Here is an 18555-nt window from a genome sequence, read left to right as displayed (position 1 = left end):
GGGAAACTTTTTATTCCATGGAGTGCTAATAGTCTGTGTCACTTTAATAAAATTGTGAGGATCTTTATTGTTCTGAAATACATTAAACCGTTGTTGCTCTTGGCAATCTGCTATTAACCCTCTTTCATGCTGTGATTAGCCTTCTATTCATACTTTGTTTCTTGTCTATTAAACAGATTTTAATTGAAAATAGGACTTCAACTTTGTGCCTTGTGGCTTCAAAAATAATTGATTCTTCTTAAAAGCATAAAGCAACCTTTTCCATCAGAAAAGGGGCGCATTAGACTTTTTAAATGAAGGGTTGCACTGGACTAGGGTTGGTGACATTTCCAGGCTAGTTAAATTACATTCACCACTTCTCCTTCATCTAATCTTTTGTTTTTGCTACAAAAACAAGTCTTTCAGGTTAGAGAAATTACTTACAAATGTTGTGCTGGGTTTATCCCTATTATGTTTTACACATGTAGGTGTTTTTATAACACAACTTGTTCCTTTGTGATTTTCTCAAGTAATTTCCCCTTGTATTGATCCAAGTGTCTTTGGTTTTTAAGTCCTGGCAAAGGCAATAAGAACTTTCACAAAGATATGCCATCCCTTTCTTGTACCCTAGCAATCATTAATTTGGCTTAGTTTTGCCAAAAGGTATGATAAACTTCTGGATTTATTGCCTTGAGAATTGAGTATTAGCTAAAATATGGTAGTATGTAAGAGACAGTCCTGATATTCTTTGCATGTATACATTTGCATGTATATGTTAGTGATATTTAAAAATGTCTAATTTAGGTATTAATATCAGAAATACTTGTTTATTCATTGTAAAAGGTAAATGAAGTTCAAGTCTAGGAAAAAAAGTGTTATTTACCTCCTGATGAGTTGAAAAACTAAATTTGAAAGGAATCATTGCAACCAAAATGCCATCCTATACGTTTCTCCCTCTGTCTGGTCATTATTGCTTTTTAAGATAGTGTTGGTATGTATCCCTGCAAGTATGCATCCATATGACTATATTCACAGATAACTTATTGGCTTAAAATTACATTATGGAAATAATCATAGCAGAGCTGATTTCCTTTTCCACTCTTCCTCCAAATCACTACTTCAGTAAAAATATATAGGGAAACAAGATATTTTAGAACCCAATTTATTATCTCCTGCTGGTAGCAATAACCTGAAAATAACAGCAAATAGTAAAATCCAAACTTGAGGCAGACACTGGTGCTGGGAACAGCTGTAGTCGCATTTATAAAGGATAGATTCAATATAACAGCTATAGAAATGTGCAATGTTTCAGAGGCTCCCAGATTAGAACTTAATTGCTTTTTCAAGTTTGTTCTATAGATTGGGAAGAACACAGGATTTTAAAAGGTATGAACAAGCGTAATAAATAAGCTGCTACTCAAATCAGAGATATTGCCTCCCCCTGCCCCATCTTCTCTTCCCTGGCTTCTGCCCTTCCCCTTCCCCAAAAATGTGGCTATTATTTTCTCAAGGAAAATAATTACAAAAAAACCCCATTTTTTTCTGTATGAACATAGGAAAATGCTTTTACAGAGACAATTATTGAGCAAAATCAGAAGGCTGTCTGGTATGTAAAGACAATCCTAGCAGCTGTGGTCTTTTGTTGTAGGCATAACATGAGGTTTTTTTCCTGAACAGGGCATCCCCAGCCAGGCTATCTGTGCCTTTTTGGAAGCCACAGTGTGTGAGAATTTTGGCATTTAACAGGTTCACAGGAAACACTCACCTTAGAGTTCATTTAAAAAAAAGTAAAAAAAAAATAAATGTGTTAGAGTATGAAAGAATAGCAATAGAATATCATGTCAAGCTTTTAAATAAAGCTGATGGAAATCAGAGTTGTCAATCAAATGACTGACGAAACTCCTTTATAGTGGATCCCACTGGTCCATCCAGTCACTCTGGCTGTCTTGACGAAATTGTGGCTCTTTATACCTGCCTGGTTTTGGAAAAGGATTGTACTGTATATGCATTTATTAATGCAGCTTGTTTCTTTTTGTTCTTGTCTTATTCCTGAAGACTTTCAATGGAGGACTGTAGTCACTGTAGAATGAGTGAGTATAAGCTGGCACAGACCTAGAATGTATTTGGATATTTGATTAGAATAGTCTGTGTATTTTCTGATTTACATTTCACAGAATATATAGAATTACTTAAGGAAGTGGGTAAACAAGCAGGCTTATTCCAGTACCAAGTAGGATGTTGGTCCTGGGAAAAGATCTCCCAGAGCTAGAATTAAATAGGGCATCAGCCTGAGGGAGGAAGAGTAGCAGGAAGGTGGTTGGCAGGGAGAGGAAGGCAGGGATTTCCTTCAGAATAGGAAGGAGTTCCGTGAATCTGGGGTGGCTGGTTGGCTCAGCCTACCAACAAAAACCTGCCCCTTTAACTTTTTGTAACAATTTTTTCTTGTTTTACTTCTATCCAAAATCAATTTAAAATACCATAGGCACCATTGGTTGTAGCTGGTTAGTTTTCAAGGCAGAACAGCCAACCTACTTTATCTAGTGGCTTCCACATTTAAATAGTTAAATTACAACATAGAAATAATTTAAAAATCAGTGAGGAGGAAACAGCCATTGCTAACAACGATGCCTTGAGTTAGAGCAGAATAGGACCGGACTTTATTCATAGGGTTGACCATCTGCACTCAATTTCACTTACTTTCATTTCTTCAAGTGAACTTTCAAAAAATGATACAGTTTTGCAAAGCTTGATGCTGAAAGGCAGGTTAAGCCATGAATGATACTTCTTGGTAAAATAAGTACTCTTATCCTTAAAAGTCTAATATTTATCTCATTCTGTCTGTCAGTTCACTTGCAAGGTCTCTAGAAAAGGTCTGTTTATGTTAGCATTCAGGTGAATTTGATTTATGCCACCTTGTTGTAATCTCTAAATGAACATGTCATAGGCCTTACAGTGTCTCAGGAATCATTCAGAAATTTTTTTTTTTTTTGCTAACATATTATCTTTCATTTTGGAATTAAATTACATCTGTTGTTTAAACCTGGTATTCTGATTAGCTGGAATCATAAGGACTGATACTGATCTGAAATCTCAGCTTCAGGATGTGAAAATCAACATTTATTGGGACTTTGAGCACTGAAGTCTTGTGTTTTTTTTTTTTTTTAAAAAAAGGTAATATTTTTCTTCAAATGATTGATTTTAAAGAAAATGGTAAAATAGCAGAAAAAGTTTACTTGTATATTGGGCATATTTTTATAAATTCTTTTCAAGCCAACTCCATGCATGGCAGCAAAGAAAAATAGACATAAAAAATAAAAACGAGGATAATACAAACTCAGTAGCTATAGAAATTAATGAAGTCTTGGTAATACCATGGCAGAGTAAACTCAAACAAGCCTTTGCCTTTTGAAAGACTGCTTTGATATTGATTTATCTAAAGAGACAGCCAAATTCAGCCCATAAAGTAATTAAATTCCAATATCATATCATGACTCAGAAGATAGATTTAAGAGTCTTTCCCTTTTTTTCCTTCCTCCCTCTGCCCTGAATAAAAAGGCGAGAGAAGTTAATTGAAAGTAGAAATCTCTTATGATAAATGAAGATACAAAGGGAATCAGCTTTCCAAATTTATTGTCAGTATCAACTAAACTGGTACTTGGCAGAGATTGGGGTCAGCTCATCTCTTGGATGAAGAGGTTTGGAGATCTGTGCCTGACTTGGGTGCAGGCAGCTCAAGTAAATGCCTCACCTCCCAGGCAGGAAAGATGCTTTCTGCATATGTCTGTGTAGAAGAAACAGAGAGGTCTGCTCAATTGTATTGAAAGAAGATGAAGAATATTCAAAGGTCTGGACCCTGCATCTGTGATCTAGAGGTGGCAGCACCCCTGAAGGGGATGGCTATGGGGACATTCCCCCATGCTCTGGCTTTTGTCACCTGCCTCTGCTTGGCTCCCGCTTGTGGTGTGAGCTTTTTGTATTTCCTTCTTATACGTCTTTCTCCTCAGTACGATGTAAAGAGGTCTCCTTGGCCATAAATACAGGGGATTAGATTCCAGTTTATTGCTCCAACATTGTAGAAAATCAACACTGAATTTAGTATTAAAGCACCTGTTTACCATTAAGCATAGTCTTAATTGGCCTGCTGAATATGGATGATTTAGGTAAAACTTTAAGTGCCTTGCTGAACACAGGATTAACCTTTTGCTCTGGGATATAAGACCTCGAGAAAGCACTGGATTTTGGTGCATTCAGGAAAACGAAGGCCAGCCATAAACTCCAGAGCTCTGTGCATTGGTCAGGGCAGAGTTATAGACCTGCTTTTCTTTTTTCCTTTCTTTATTTTTGCCTTAGTTACCAGGCCAGTTGACGGGAAGCTGTGCCTGGATCCCCCTCCCTCTGGCTCCCAGCTGTGTAACGTGCCGTGCCCGGCCGAGTGCGTGGTGTCTGCCTGGTCGGCGTGGGGCCCCTGCCTTCACGAGAACTGCCACGACCGCCACGGAGGAAGAGGTAACGGCTGCTCTTAGATATATTGCTTTTGCAGCATTGGGGGATCTAAAGTGTGTAATGGAATATTACAATAAGATTGCAAAAGCAGTGGTGTCAAATTCTACATTGGGAGCTTAATGTATTTTTTTTTTTTTTAAATTAATCTAACATAGGATGAAGCTCTTAGATGTGCGTACAGGAGTGGAATATGACCTTTAAAAGCTTTTTGCAGTTATTATTGGGAGAAGGAAAAAAAAAAATAGATTATTTTCAGCCTGATTCAGATCCTTTTATCCTGCACTGAACTTGTAGGAAAGTAGGATTTCTTGGGATAGCAGCTGCAGAGCTCCATAGTGCCAGGCTGTCCCTCTGAGTCCCCCTTGGAAGTCCTGCTGCATGCCTGCATTTGTGGGTGAGGTTGAAAGGCGTCAGCACAGGGGTGTATCCCACAGTCCTGCCATCCTGGAATTAGGCTGACCTGAGAGATTTTTCTCAGTGTTCCGGGTTTCGTTTAAATTCCTGGAAGAAATGTATGCAAATATAACATAACTCCAGCTCTGGATCTTAATTGACTAGCATACATGTTTGTTGCTGCAATCTCAAAACACTTTGAGATTCATTGCAGAAGGCTCTGAGTTGAAAAGGTGACTGTTGGAGTTCTTGTCAGGGAATGAATATTATTGTTTGGAAAGTACACTTTTCTGAAATCAGCAAAAGTTTTTGAAGTGATTTGAGCTGGTCAGAATTTTTCACATTAAAGAACAAATAATAAAAAATATATGGTTAAATATAGAGATTTGCAAAACCATTTCATTTTTAAATTGTTTTGAATGATTTCTTTTTGCTCATTTGAAAACAGTGAAAGTTTGGTCTTATATTTTCTGGAATGCTTTATTTTTTGTTTGCTTTTCTGTTTCATGGCCAAGACATCTCCACGTGGCGTCCACTAATGCTATATACTTGCCCCTTGTCTGAGACTGTTGTAGGAAAGACCATCGTGTATTTTCTGCCTTTCTTGGAATTCTGTGTCATTTACATAACAAAACATGCTGAAAGATACTTGCGTATTAGTTCTGCATTTTATATAGCAACATGACTTTTGGTTTTATTCAGGAGGAGGTAGATTATGTAATCAATTCTTTCATTACTTCTGTAACCTTTTTCTTCCACTTTACATTTGAATCTTCCAATTTAATAGGATGTCAGTTCAAACAGGTCTGATATGCATTATGTATCAGAAATCCTTACACCTTCATAAAGCAGAATACTAATTTCTTAGCAAACTGCTCTGCTATATCTTAAAACAAGTCTTTTCATTAGTGGATTCCCAGACAGAATATAGATGTCTTCAATTCCTTAACTGTTTGTCTCTTTTTATCTTAATGTTCTTATTCAATTAATATATGCATCAGTGGCAAATTCCTGTATTTGGACGCATGCATTTTTACCCAATATTGATGAAGGGGAAAAAGAAATGTGAAAATGTGTGTTGTTGGAATTCTTTACACACCGTCAGATTTTGCATGCCTGGACTGTGGGCACGTACAGCCAAGTACCATCCCTATAAATTCACTTTGTAAGTGTTGTACTCTTGTTTGTCTTTATATCCCCCAGTTCCAGATGCCCTATATAGTCCTCTTGCTCCTAGATTATTGGCATAAATATTTCTTGCAGTTGTCCTGTTAATTCCATTTCTCCTTTTCCAGGTTTCAGAATGAGAGAAAGGCAAGTGATCGTAGACCCCGTAGGCACCCTGGCAAGTTGTCCACATTTAATTGAATCTATTCCTTGTGAAGACCCAGTGTGTTACGAGTGGATAGTTTCAGAAGGAATATGTGTGACTGACCATGGAAAATGTGGACCTGGAAACCGCATCCTGAAAGCTGTATGCAAGAACAAGAAAGGTGCGTAACGGTATCATCTTAAAAGCCCCATGGCTTTTCATGCCTCCTTTTAAAATGGTATTCTGTTGCAGAGCATTGTGATTAATTACAATAGCTCCTTACTGAATTTTAATGAAACTTTCAGATTTTTGAGTTGACCGTGACATTCACAGAAGCATGGTACTGATATTACCTGGGATTTTGCTTGGAGCCTTTCATTCTATTTTATCCTAAAGTAGATGGTTTACCAGTACAGGTCATGTGTTGTCACTGCTGGCCTTATGTCAGAAGTGGGATACCAGTGACCTGGTTCTCCCTAGAATCCTTTGTTTTGCACATCTTGTACTGAAGTAGGGCTGTCACTGAGGCCAGCAGCACTATGGGCATTCACAAAATTAATCCTGTCCCTAGCATTTCTTCTATCCTCACTTTTTAGTGTGCACTTTGAATGTTTATCTCATTACAATAGCCCTCTTACAATCATGATGCTCGGTAGTGCTGCCAAAATTAATGCGAGAGCTAAATGTAAATGAAATTATTGTACTAAGTAATACTTTACTTGGCAGCAGTTTGAGACCTTCAGTGTGTTCAGTTTACAAGTTGTTAATAATGAATAAGTACATTTTTATATGACGTTTACAAACAACCGGCAAGAGCTTATTTCTTGTGCATGGTTTGAACCTCAGCCAGAAGTTTCATTTCTTGATAAGGTCAGTGTTGTCAGATCTTTAGATTCAATTACATGGAGCACGATTTTGCAGTCCTTAGTCACAGTGAGACTGTGCTATCATCTCAAAAGTGGCAAAATTGCGGAACTTTAGAGCCTGATACTATATCTGAAATGGAGATTTCTTCTTTTACAAGGTGTTCAGAAAACAATTTCAAGTCAATAACAAGAAGGGTTAATTGGCAAGTGGTTAAAAATAATGTGTCATTTATGAGGCATTAGACTGTGACAAAATAAAACGATGTCTGCTTTGTCTGAAGAGCACGGATCCTCCTGAAATACATTAAAAATATATGTGGTTTTCTTTTAAGTTGGTGAAAATGAGTCAAAACCCCCTCTTCAGCTGTTAGAGAACAACATAGCTAGAAAATACTGGAGAGCAGAGAGCTGTGTCTGAATTTGGTCTGAGTGGTCTCTTCTGATGTGTGATCCTAACTGTAGATGTGGTCCAGCAGTGATGTGTGCAAAGGAGCACCGTGTACTTTACACTGTTAAAATTGTGCCAACATCCGTTTTTATGCTTCAACTTGCAACTTGGAAGGAAAGCATATAACACGGCAGATGCTCGTTGATCTCTGATCAGACTGTTCTCTGTGGCTATGATCTTTAAGAAGCCATGCCTTTGAAAAATCTCCTCTTCACTTAATTGTTCAACAAGATACTGGAAGTCTCTCAGTACGCTTTTCCACTTCAATTACTCTGTGCATGTTCTAGCTACTAAGAAAAAAAAAGTTGAGATGTTCTTCCAGCCCTGCCACCCCAAGGCAAATATTGCCACTAGATGTGGTTGTTGTCATGTTCTAACTGACAAGGTTTCACAAGGCAATATCCATATCACTAGGTAGATGAGAAGCACTGGTTAATACTAGTTTTAAACTTTTCTGAATTTTTGATCCAGTAGGATAGGACTGGTGGAGTCCTTAAAGCTGCAGAATAAAGTTAATTTATTCTTCTGTCCATCCGGTAATATTAGTTGCTTTGTTTATAATCTCTTTTTCCTTCTGTAATGTTATTTTAAATAGATTCCCATTGCAGTATGTGGTGTATTTTCCTGGATAAAAGCTGGACTAAGCGGCAGAGTTTCATAAAGTGTTTTGCCTGGAATAGGTGGTCAGTTGGTAGTGGGAAGGCAGTAGGGAGTCATGTGAAACTGTGAGACATATCAATTACAGGTGAAATAGCATAAGGTCTATACTAATGCTTAGCATTATACAGTTCAGAATTCTGTGCAAATAACTGCTCTGCTGAAAGCATTTAGGGCAGCTGCATTATGTGCCGGTATGTTCATTTACTTAGGCATCTTTTGTAGAATTCAGCTCCATATCCTAAAATCTAGTCTTTTATCCAGTCATTCTGTCGTCCGTGCCTGGTGTTGTTGCTCAGTCTTCCCACTGAATGCCTGAAGCCCCCTCCCCTGCCACCAAAAAACTCCACCACTCACTCAACCCAGAACACAAAATACATTTTTTTTTGGACCTCCTTAAATGTCCGACTCCCATGTATCATCATCTTAACAACAGTTCATTTAGGTCTAGAATATGTTGATTAGGGTACTTTGGGTCTTCTGTGTATCCCTGCCTTTAAGACGTCTTAGTTTTCATATAAACGCAAGACTTTTAGCATGATGCTTTCCTCTTCTTGATGCAGTGTGTTCGTTCACTTCTCTTTAAAAGTTAGAAGTAGCTGATCCGTCAGTGCTGTCTGTGTCAGCCATACTTCAGAAGAGCTTGTCATCACAGCTTTTTGTCCTTGTTCTCTCCATCCTCAGCGTGGCTGAACCCATGTCCTTTGCCAGCCCGTGCTCTGCTGTGTAATGCTGGGCTGTTGCATACTGCTTTCCACGGCTCAGATACTTGAGGCCTTTTTCACAAGGAGACTGTTCTTTCCCTTGCTAAAAATTAGCTTTAATTACATCGACTGAAGCAGAAGGGAACTGACCGTGTTTTTCAGTCCCCTCTCCCATGGCAGAGGACTCTGCTGCTGGCAGAGCCTGCGGGGGATCCCTTTGTCCTAAACTTCCCTGCAGCAGGGTGGAGTGTGGGGGTGCATCATTGTCTGTGATATATGTTGATAGTGAGTGAAGTTCACGAGGCATTAGCCCTTCTCTGTCCCGCTTCTAGTCACCCCAGTGTCTTTCTCCCATGCCATGACTCTTTCACACTCGTGATGCCAGCCCACGCTGTGAGAGAGGGCTGGGAGGAGCCTGTCTGGGAGGTGAGCAGGGAGCAGTGGCTAGCTAACACCTTTCTCCAACTGAAACCTCACCCTCAGAGCCCCTTGTAGTGTCCTTTCTTTCCATTTTAAAAAGCTGTCCTTTCTGGTGAGAAGATTCTGTGGTATTGACCCAGGTAATGAACTGCTGCTGGCCTGAGCTGGAGCTTGAGCAACTCAGGAGTGAGTCACACATGGGTCTAACACTGGTTTGCAGGGTTTCTCTGAAGACTTCCCTGTCAAAGCAGTATCTCTTTGTAAGGGCTTGTATGAATTTCAGTGATGTGGTACTTCCACTCAGTGTAGAGGTACAGAAATGACTTTTTATTTCTTACATAGGTTAATGTAGGGGGGGTCATAATGAAGGAGCCCCCATAGGGCACGTGCTATGTACAGTGTTTTTTCATGGGGTAGCTGGAGTCTGTAGTTTGTGATTTGCAACAGTTAGCATAGATGGGGAGGAGTGAGAAGGCAGTAATCATCTCGTTACTTTGTCATTGTTAGGTGTCTGTCTGCCTTACTAGTGTCTCTAATACCTGTTAATAAATTACTGAACGTGCATGTGATGCTTGAGAAACACTTAGTGTCTGGTCCATGTCCCTTGAGTGCACCTCTGGTGTAGCATCAGAAGACAGTAGTGTAATAAATCAAATTGAATTAAATAATGTGTAGAAATGCAATGAAATAATGCATTTAAATAAATGCACATGTATTGCATGCTTGTTCCAAACAAAATTTTTCAGCAAAGTGTTTTTTCTTTAGCTAGTGAAAGACAATGGATGCTTCTGGGGAAGTCTGTGAAGCCAAAATAATAGTCCAGGAAAATAGATGGAAGTACTAAAAATTGTATTGTGTAAGTGTATCACTGGGTACGTGGATCTATAAGTCAGATCAAAGGATTTATTTGAAAACTCTTTTTTTATATTCACAGACAACCCAATAATTATTTGTGATTTTTCTCAGAGTTGTTGTTTTAGGTTGTTCAACAAGGAATTGAATAATCTTCTGTTTGTAATGTATTTTTGATCAGATAGTTGCAAGTATTTGACATTTGAATTTGGGCAGTCTTGATTAGAACCAGCAAACACTACTGTACATTGACCAGCTGAAAATAACTCTATAAACTTTCCAGATCACTTCCTCTCCTTAAATGTTGCTGCTCAATAGACACAAAACAATGAACATGACCAAAACTTTCTCATTTTAAAATGCATTTGGACAGTAGCCAGAATGTATTGCATTTCAGTTTTTGAAGACAATGACCAAAATAATTTTTTGTTCTCTGCTTCTTATGCCTTTGTGATAGATACAAGCACTTTGAGTACAGTGAGACAAAGGGAATTCAGTGTTGTAGTAGTGCACAGAAAACTGCAGATAACATTAGACAGAAGGATTAGACAGGGTCAGCAGGTAAAAGTTCATTCCAAACAGGAGCTGGTGTGCTTTCATAGGTTGTTTCTCAGTCTTTTGATTTAGATGCTAAGAAATACAACTGGATTTAACATATAAATGTTGTTGGGTTCAGTCTGATGGAGGAACTTGGGAACTCTTTTTGTTGTTATTTTCCATATCTATTTTCGGCTGTATTAATAATAGAAAAATAGATTGAAACCAGACAAATGTTGAACCAAACTGTGTTTTTTGGAAATGAACATTATAGTCATGTAGTTTATGAACGGAGCAGTTATTATGTTGGGGAGTACAGCCTGAGAACATATGTAAAAGGAACTACAACAGTAAATTCATGAAATAGCAAGTATGACTCATAAAAATAACAATTTTTCAAGCATTTTATAAGTGTTTCTGACAATACTGTAAACTAAATCTCACCTGTTAGCAATGCTCTTGAATAGATTGTAAAATGTCACTATTCAGAGTCATACCCACAAGTCATCAATCTGTTTTGTAATTTCCATGTCATCATTTATTAATTAGCTTTTTTTGTTCTGATTCCTACCAGAAGAAATATTAATAACAAAGATGATTTCTCTGTGATGGTGAACAGCACAGTGTCTAAATAATCAAAAAAATGAAATCATTTATACCCAGAAGCTTCATTGTTTTAATCTGAAATTAGCAGATTGGCAACAAAGTTTAATGCAAAGGTCATGTGATTTTGCTGGATACAGGCTGTTTACTCTGAGTTAACAAATCTAATCACAGCTCAAAAGCTGCTGAGTGTTTGCCTTTCTATACTGTCATCTTGGGTATCAGGGTTTCTTTGTTTTGTGGGAGTTAAAATTGTGGGGTTGTCTTCATAGAAACAGAATGGTTTGGGTTGGAAGGGACCTTAAAGATCTTATAGTTCTAGTTGAGCAACTTGGCAGGGACACTGTCCGCTAGACCAGGTTGCTTAAAGCCCCGTTTTTAACCCCACTCCCCAAAAACCAAACAAAAAACAAATCAAAAACCACCAAAACCCCAGGGTATATTTGCCAGGGGGTGGTGAACAGAAGAAACCCACAAAATAAGGGGGTTCACCAAACTTTTGAGCCTGTTGCTTCTTTATTTTCGAGAAGAAAACCTTTATACTACTACTGCTGCAGCTGTTCTGGCAGTACTGGTAAAAGTCATTTCAGCACAACAGTTTTGTTTTATTTTTCTGTGCGATCTCTGGTTCTAGGCAGTTGGTATCTAGAATGTGGCACTTGCCAAGAAGTCAAGAGGGTTTTGTTTTTAAGTGTTAATAAGCTCACTGAAAAAGTACATGTTTAGATTGAAATATATCTATTCCCAAATTTCTGTTCCATCTGACAGTTGTATTTATAAAACTAGAGAACAGTATTTCAAAGTCATTATGTTTTCTTTCAGCATTTTATAGATTAAATGATTAATGTTTGCTTTCTTGTAAATGAACTAGGCCAAGTCTTAAACAAAACTTAAAAATCAAAATTAATAGAAAAGCAAAATATTCCTTTTAGATTAAACAAACATCTTGCCTTATCTTGAAATTATTTTTTTTTCCTATATCCTCCCTCAATCTCTCTACTTAAAACAGTTACAGAGCTTTTTCTTCCTATTCCTTTTTTTGGTTGGTCTTTTTTTTTTGGTTCAGTGCCCAAACAGAAATCCATTATTCACACGCTTCTATTGACAGAGCAGACACTGAAATCCTGTTGGAATTCAAGCGAAGAGTAAAGGGAAGTAAGGTAATCAAAACAGTGTTATTTTAAGATCCAGTATTATGTTCTGCCAGAGCTTGACAGTGAAGCTCTGCACTTACAGAAGCTGAAGACTCTTTGGGGGTGGAATATTAATAGCAGTGCGTGCAGTTACCTGTCTGTACTTCCAGCTCAATCCCCGTGTCCCTAGGGACAGCCTGCGGCCTCTGCCCCGCTCGGCGCGGCCCCGCGAGCGGCAGGAGCATCCCCGGGAGCTGTGCTCGCCTCCTCCAGAAGGAAGGGATCACGTCTGGTTTTATTCCTGGTCGAGGGCATGAAGCTAGCAACATTCCAAGGAGTTCTGTTTGAACGTAAATCTCAGCAAAGCCAAGTTTTTACCTGGGGAGAATTCTTGATTTTTCATCTTGTAATGGATTAATGATACAGAATGAATTTGCAGAGTCTGTTTAACTTCTCGAAGAAAAGATTTACCGTGTTCAATTTATTGAAAGCAATTTTTAAATAAGTTCTTTCTGACATATCAGAATAAGATCTTAAATCTCGTTGATGCATTGTGTCCAGTGACACAACACCATGTCTAATGGTATATCTTGATTTTGTTTCTCCTTTAAGAGTACCATAAGTTTAGACTGTGATCATTCTTTATTTAGAAACTGAAGCTTTTGGAAACTAAAAAAAGCAGTTTTGTTTGTAAAATTAAAATACTTGTTTTCAAGTTAATGTGGCAATGCACCTGTCTTTAATCTGACCGTACTACATGGAGTAATGAAAATCAATTTTTCTTCAGTGATGCTTTTTCCCAGATCTGCCTGTACACCGAGCATACCCGTGAGGGCTCTGACTTACGGACAGGGGCGAGTGGAGAGTGTGCCTCTGGTGCTACACAGTGAATGAGAGGACGATGTATAGCTAAAAGTTAAATAGCTTGGTCAATGGATTAGGAACTGTTTTGTCTCGACTTCTTAACTTATTGAGGTTCAAAAATACAGTCTTACATACTGCTTTGGTCAAATTGTGTGCTGTCAGCAGTAGCAGGACAGAACTCGCAATGGGAGCTTTGCCTGAGGAGGGTGTGATTAATACATGTACGTTATGGACTATTCATGTAAATGCAAACTGGAGGTGATGCAACCTTACAGCTGTAGGATTTGCAATTATTTTGTAGGGAGCAATAAAATTATCCAGTTGCTCAACACACTTGCACATACAATCAATAAAATCAAACAGGTAACAGCTCTTCTAAGCCTGCAGGTTCAATTACTGTCGTTGAGGCCCAGCCTTCTGTACCCCACTGCTCATTCCTCCTCTGAGTTTGTGAGTGTACCCTACCATACCCTGTCGTTGGAGCTGTTGATCCCAAACTAGTACGTTTTCCTGACTATTAGAAACACAGATCCTAAAAGGCAACGTACAGAGCGTTCTAGCAATTAGATCCATTAGGATCCATATTTCTCATTTTGCAGCCATGGTGGAAGGAGCATATTGCAGTGTAGCAGCAAGGCTGGTGAGTATTATGAGTGTTTCAGGAATCCTGAAGAATGGTGTGTGGTTTGTTCAATAGATTTGAGACCCATTTTTTTGTAGTCATAAAGATTGATGTGCTCTTTGAGCAGGCTGGCTGTTTATGAGCCAGGTGGTGTGGATATAGTTACCTCCATCAAGCCTTACCTCACAGCAGCTGGTACCATGCCAAATACTTGATGTCTCCTTCTGGAAACATTTAAAAAGAAAATGCAGATTGTGACCTGCTCTAGGACTGGTGCATTGACAATTCGAGGACAGACATCATGAGTAGTTGAAGTGAATTTACTGTCTTTGCATCCCCTACTGGAATTGATGCCTGCAACAGAAACAGAAAATCAGCTTTAGGTTAATCTTAAGGTAAGATGCTGAAAAGTAAGAGCTTTCTCTGCTTAGTCACACCTTAACAGTTTTACTTCATTCAAGATCATAGCAAACATACGACACATCGGCCAATGAAGATAGAAACTCCAAAGTCTATAAGCAATTCTTGTAGTAACTACATTTGTGTCTTTGAGTCAGGCATATTGTGCTAAAATACAGGGTGAAAAATCTAATGCTGGAAAGCTGGAAGGTTATGGGTTTGAATCTAGAGGAAAAACTCTGACATACTTTGATTAATTTTCTTTCAGTCTGAATGCAAATATGTTGCATGATTTCCAGCTGAACGGTGGCTGTGCTTTTTCAAATGCTGGTGGCGTGGTTTGTGTCAGTCATCCAGAAGGCAGCTATAATCGGTATCCAGTGGTGATGTTAGCTCTGTGTAGTTGGCAGACAGAGATACCAGTGGAGTTTATTAGGGATATAGCCAGCTTTCAGCCTCCCAATGCTTGTCAATATAAGGTATTACAGCTACCTGTGAAAATACTTTTTCTGTGCCAGCTGAGCTAAGTGTGAGCTTGTGGTCGGTGCAGAATGTCCTCAAAGGAGTTTCTATGCAAAACCAGGATTCTTTTCAGTATCTAGTGCTCCTTTATGATACTTAGTATCTCCAAAAGATATTTTTCAAGACTTCAGAGCAGTGTTAAAATGGTGAGGGTAGAGGCCATTTCTTCCCTATGGCTGTTTCAGCAGAGAGGAGATGGATTTTCAAAGATCCAGCTCCCACCTGCACTAGTGAGAGGGAGCAGCTGGTGCTGATTTTTTTAAAAAAAATTAACCTGAGCTTCAAACACCTGTAGATTTGGAATGAAGGTTCAAGGTAGCCCTTTCAGAAATGAGAATTGTATCATTAATAAGAATAATGTTGATAACACACTGATGTGTTTGATGCTGAGTAGTGTTTATATTAAGTCAAGGACTTTTCAGCATCTCGTGCTGCCCTGCCAGTGGGGAGGCTGGGGTTGCAAGAAGCTGGGAGGGGACACAGCCAGGACAGCTGGCCCCAGCTGACCAAAGGGAAATTCCATATCATATGGCATCATGCTCAGTGTATAAACTGGGGGAGAATGCTGGCCTGGGGGGCCACGGCTTGGGAACAAGCTGGGCATCGGTCAGTTAGTGGTGAGCAACTGTTTTTCATTTACATCACTTGTTTTTCTTGGCTTTTATTTCTCTCTGTTATTTCCCCTTTCCTTAAAATTTATTATTACTACTTAATATTTTAAAAAATTCCAATTATTAAACTGTTCTTATCTCAACCCATGAGTTTTCTTAATTTTACCCTTCCAATTCTCTCCCCCATCCCACTGAGGCAGGGGGTGAGCAAGCAGCTGTGTGGTACTTAATTGCCAGCTGGAGTTAAACCACAACAGTCACTTATTATGGCAAGATCTGTATTGCCCTTTATGTTTTAAATGTTATGGAATAAGTTTGACACAACTTGATCTGAGTTTGTGATAAAGGTTACCTAAAGAACATGGTGTGTGCCTGTGACTTGTAGATCTGTTACATGGGTGCAAGAGGTTTGAAGAAACTGTAGAAGAAATACTATTTGTATACTAGGCTAGAGCAAATGTATACTTTTAAAGTATTTATTTATAGACCTTTTTTTATGTCTAAGGAATCTTTACGGAGTCTGGTGCTTTCTAATCTTTCAATTATGAGACTGAAATAAGGTTCCTGTATTGTATTTTATAACTGAGAAAGTATTTATAGTTAATTTTTTCAGTCTGGAAAAGAAATCTTGAAATAGATTTATTTGGTTTTGCCCCTCAAAGTATATTGTAGACAAAAATCCCAGATTGTTTCAATAAGAAATGAGAAAAATACCTATAAGTGCCAATAGCAATTCCTGTTTTCTCAGTGAAATGGAGCATGCAGCATAAAATACCTGTTTGACTGTTTTCTTTAAACTAAGCATAACTTCATATACATGTTGAGTTCATATTCTTTTTAGAGAGTTATTGTATTTCTTAGTGAACACTGATTCAGTGAAGGGAAGATGTGAGCAAAATAGGATCCTTCTTGAACTGTATTTGAAAGGTAGGTATATGAAAAGTTCTAAAATTAATGTATGTGGGTAGAAGAGGAAGGAGACTAGAAGGGTCAATTTGAAAGGTGTTAAGGACAGGATTCTGAATCTGTGACCTGCAGGTGGCTGAAGTTACTAGAAGGAGCAGATGGAAGACGTGAGAGTTAATCGCATCCATAGGGATTCTGTTTTGGGGGATTAAATGGGTTCCAAAAGTAGCTAAGGATTTCACTGCTTTTCTACTAGTGAAGGAAGTGTTTAACATACCTAGGTATTTTCCTCACTCCTTGTATATGATTTGGTAGCCTTTGTGTTAAGTCTCTCAAACACACAGCACTGGGCACACAACCTTGAGGAATATAAGAAGGGGAGAAGCTTTATGACATCTTTTTATCCTCCTCATCCCAAGTGGAGTCTCTAAGGCATTTTTTGCTTTAGTTCCACCCTTGACAGTTTTGATACATATAAAGGGGGTCCCTGAAAATAATCAGCTGCTATTCATAGCATCACATCAGTGGCACTTTCACCTGTTTTTGACATGGTGCTTTTAGAGCCTCTTTACAACCTCAAAACTTCCTCAGACTTTAGTTTCCTACCCATAATATCCCCTTGATATATTCAAATTCAAAGCTTTTCATATTAATACCGTCCTTAAACCAGATATTACAGCATATGTATATGACACCGTTCACACAGCATTTCTGAAAGATCATGTGGCTAAATTGCAAGAAAGCCCTGCATGGATTGCGCAGGCGTGAGCCCTTCATTTAAGCAGCCCTTCTGAACTTGTCATATTGAAGAGACAGCTGACAGTTTGCAGAGATGTTCACAAATTACTTTTTTTTTTTTTTTTTTTTTTAAAAAAGGCGCAGATAGGGAAAGATTCATGCTCTACGTATGTGTAGCATTTTTCCTCTTCTGGGCACTGGTGTTTGACCAGCTTGTGCCCAGACAGCAAACACGGCAGAGGGATAACTTTCCCACAGTGGTGGCAGTGATTTCTGACTTTCTCCAACGCTCAGCTGGTGGTTCGAGTAGGCATTTGAATCTTTAAGGGACCAGCCCCTCTGTCAAATTCCATTTACATTAATAAACAGTTTCAAAATTTTCTGGTATTCAGCAGATGGATAAACAGCATGCTCGCGTATCCTGATTTCCTTAGGATGCCAGGCTAAAACAAGCCAGAAAACAATTTTTAATGCATTTGATATTTTATAAATTCTTAATAGACTGAAAATTGCCCAATTCTCAGTTCAGAATTATTTTAGCCAAGACTTTTTTTCCAAGAGAAATAGTCAAAACAGTTTAAAAGCTTTAAAATAAATAGAAGATCATCAGAAGGAAGTGACTGGCTGAATGTTATTGCATTCTGTACGTGAGGTTTAGTGGGCTGGAATCCAACTCATATGACATAACTCGCAAAAAAGAAAAAAAATATTTCAAAATAAGCCAATTAAAGTTTGTACGAGGTAGTATCTAGATTTTTTGTTTTCATCAGATAATATTAGAAGTAAACTGAACCTGATTCTGGAGACTGAGGGGAGACTGAGACCTGGTAGCACGTATCTGTAACAACCGGCGGTGTGTGGGGCCTGGGGCTTCCCTGTCTCAGCCTGCAGGAGGATTTCGGGTGCGGGGAGAGGAGAGGTGCAGAGAAGTCAGGGTAGAAGAAAAGGCTGGGGGCAGCCTGCAGCCATGAGGTCTTCGGTGCTCGCTGTTCCTCGGGCGAGGTGAAGGAGCTGCTCTGGGGACTGGTGGTGTGCCATGCTGTGCGGGTCAGCAGTAAGTTTCTCCTGAGGTTTGTATAAGGGAATAACTTGAGTCTAACTTCAATAGGCAGCTTCTCACATTGATCTCTGACCACAGCCCTTTTAGTGGAGGAAAAAAGAAGGGCTTTTTCTGTGTAATTTAATCGTTTCCTGCTGGGTGGCCCTCCAGAAAGGTTTTTCTGTAGCTGAAATTCCTTCGGTGCTGCACGTTGAGTGCTGGACAGGAGTGATTGTGAAAGCCACCTTGATATAGTGGTTCTGAAGGCTGTTGAGTGGGAATTAAAGATAAGTGTTGCACTTTCTTTGAGTTTCTTTTTATCAAGCTATTTATGAAGTAGAGCTGATTAAAAACAACTTAGTCACTTGTTTTGAGGTTAATGGGTGCTGGAGGGGAAGGGTCCCCTTTTAGTAAGAAGTTTTGACGAACCTTTAATTAAGAATTCAG

The 18555-nt window shown here is 38.8% G+C and overlaps 1 protein-coding gene across 6 annotated transcripts in view; it reads left to right on the top strand.

Annotated features, from left to right (window-relative positions):
* Nucleotides 1-18555, top strand: part of THSD7B (thrombospondin type 1 domain containing 7B) — a 370445-nt gene that overhangs the window by 178942 nt on the left and 172948 nt on the right. For all 6 annotated transcript variants that reach the window (XM_042808460.1, XM_042808457.1, XM_042808459.1 and 3 more), the window contains 2 exons: nt 4330-4485; nt 6171-6368. In XM_042808460.1, the coding sequence (XP_042664394.1) occupies nt 4330-4485; nt 6171-6368 (354 nt within the window). The remainder of the gene's footprint in view (nt 1-4329; nt 4486-6170; nt 6369-18555) is intronic.

The sequence above is a fragment of the Tyto alba genome, unplaced genomic scaffold, assembly GCF_018691265.1.
Source record: "Tyto alba isolate M040663 unplaced genomic scaffold, T.alba_DEE_v4.0 Super-Scaffold_7, whole genome shotgun sequence".
Taxonomy (NCBI): domain Eukaryota; kingdom Metazoa; phylum Chordata; class Aves; order Strigiformes; family Tytonidae; genus Tyto; species Tyto alba.
Note: the sequence above shows the minus strand (reverse complement) of the source record. Positions and strands in the feature narration are given on the sequence as shown.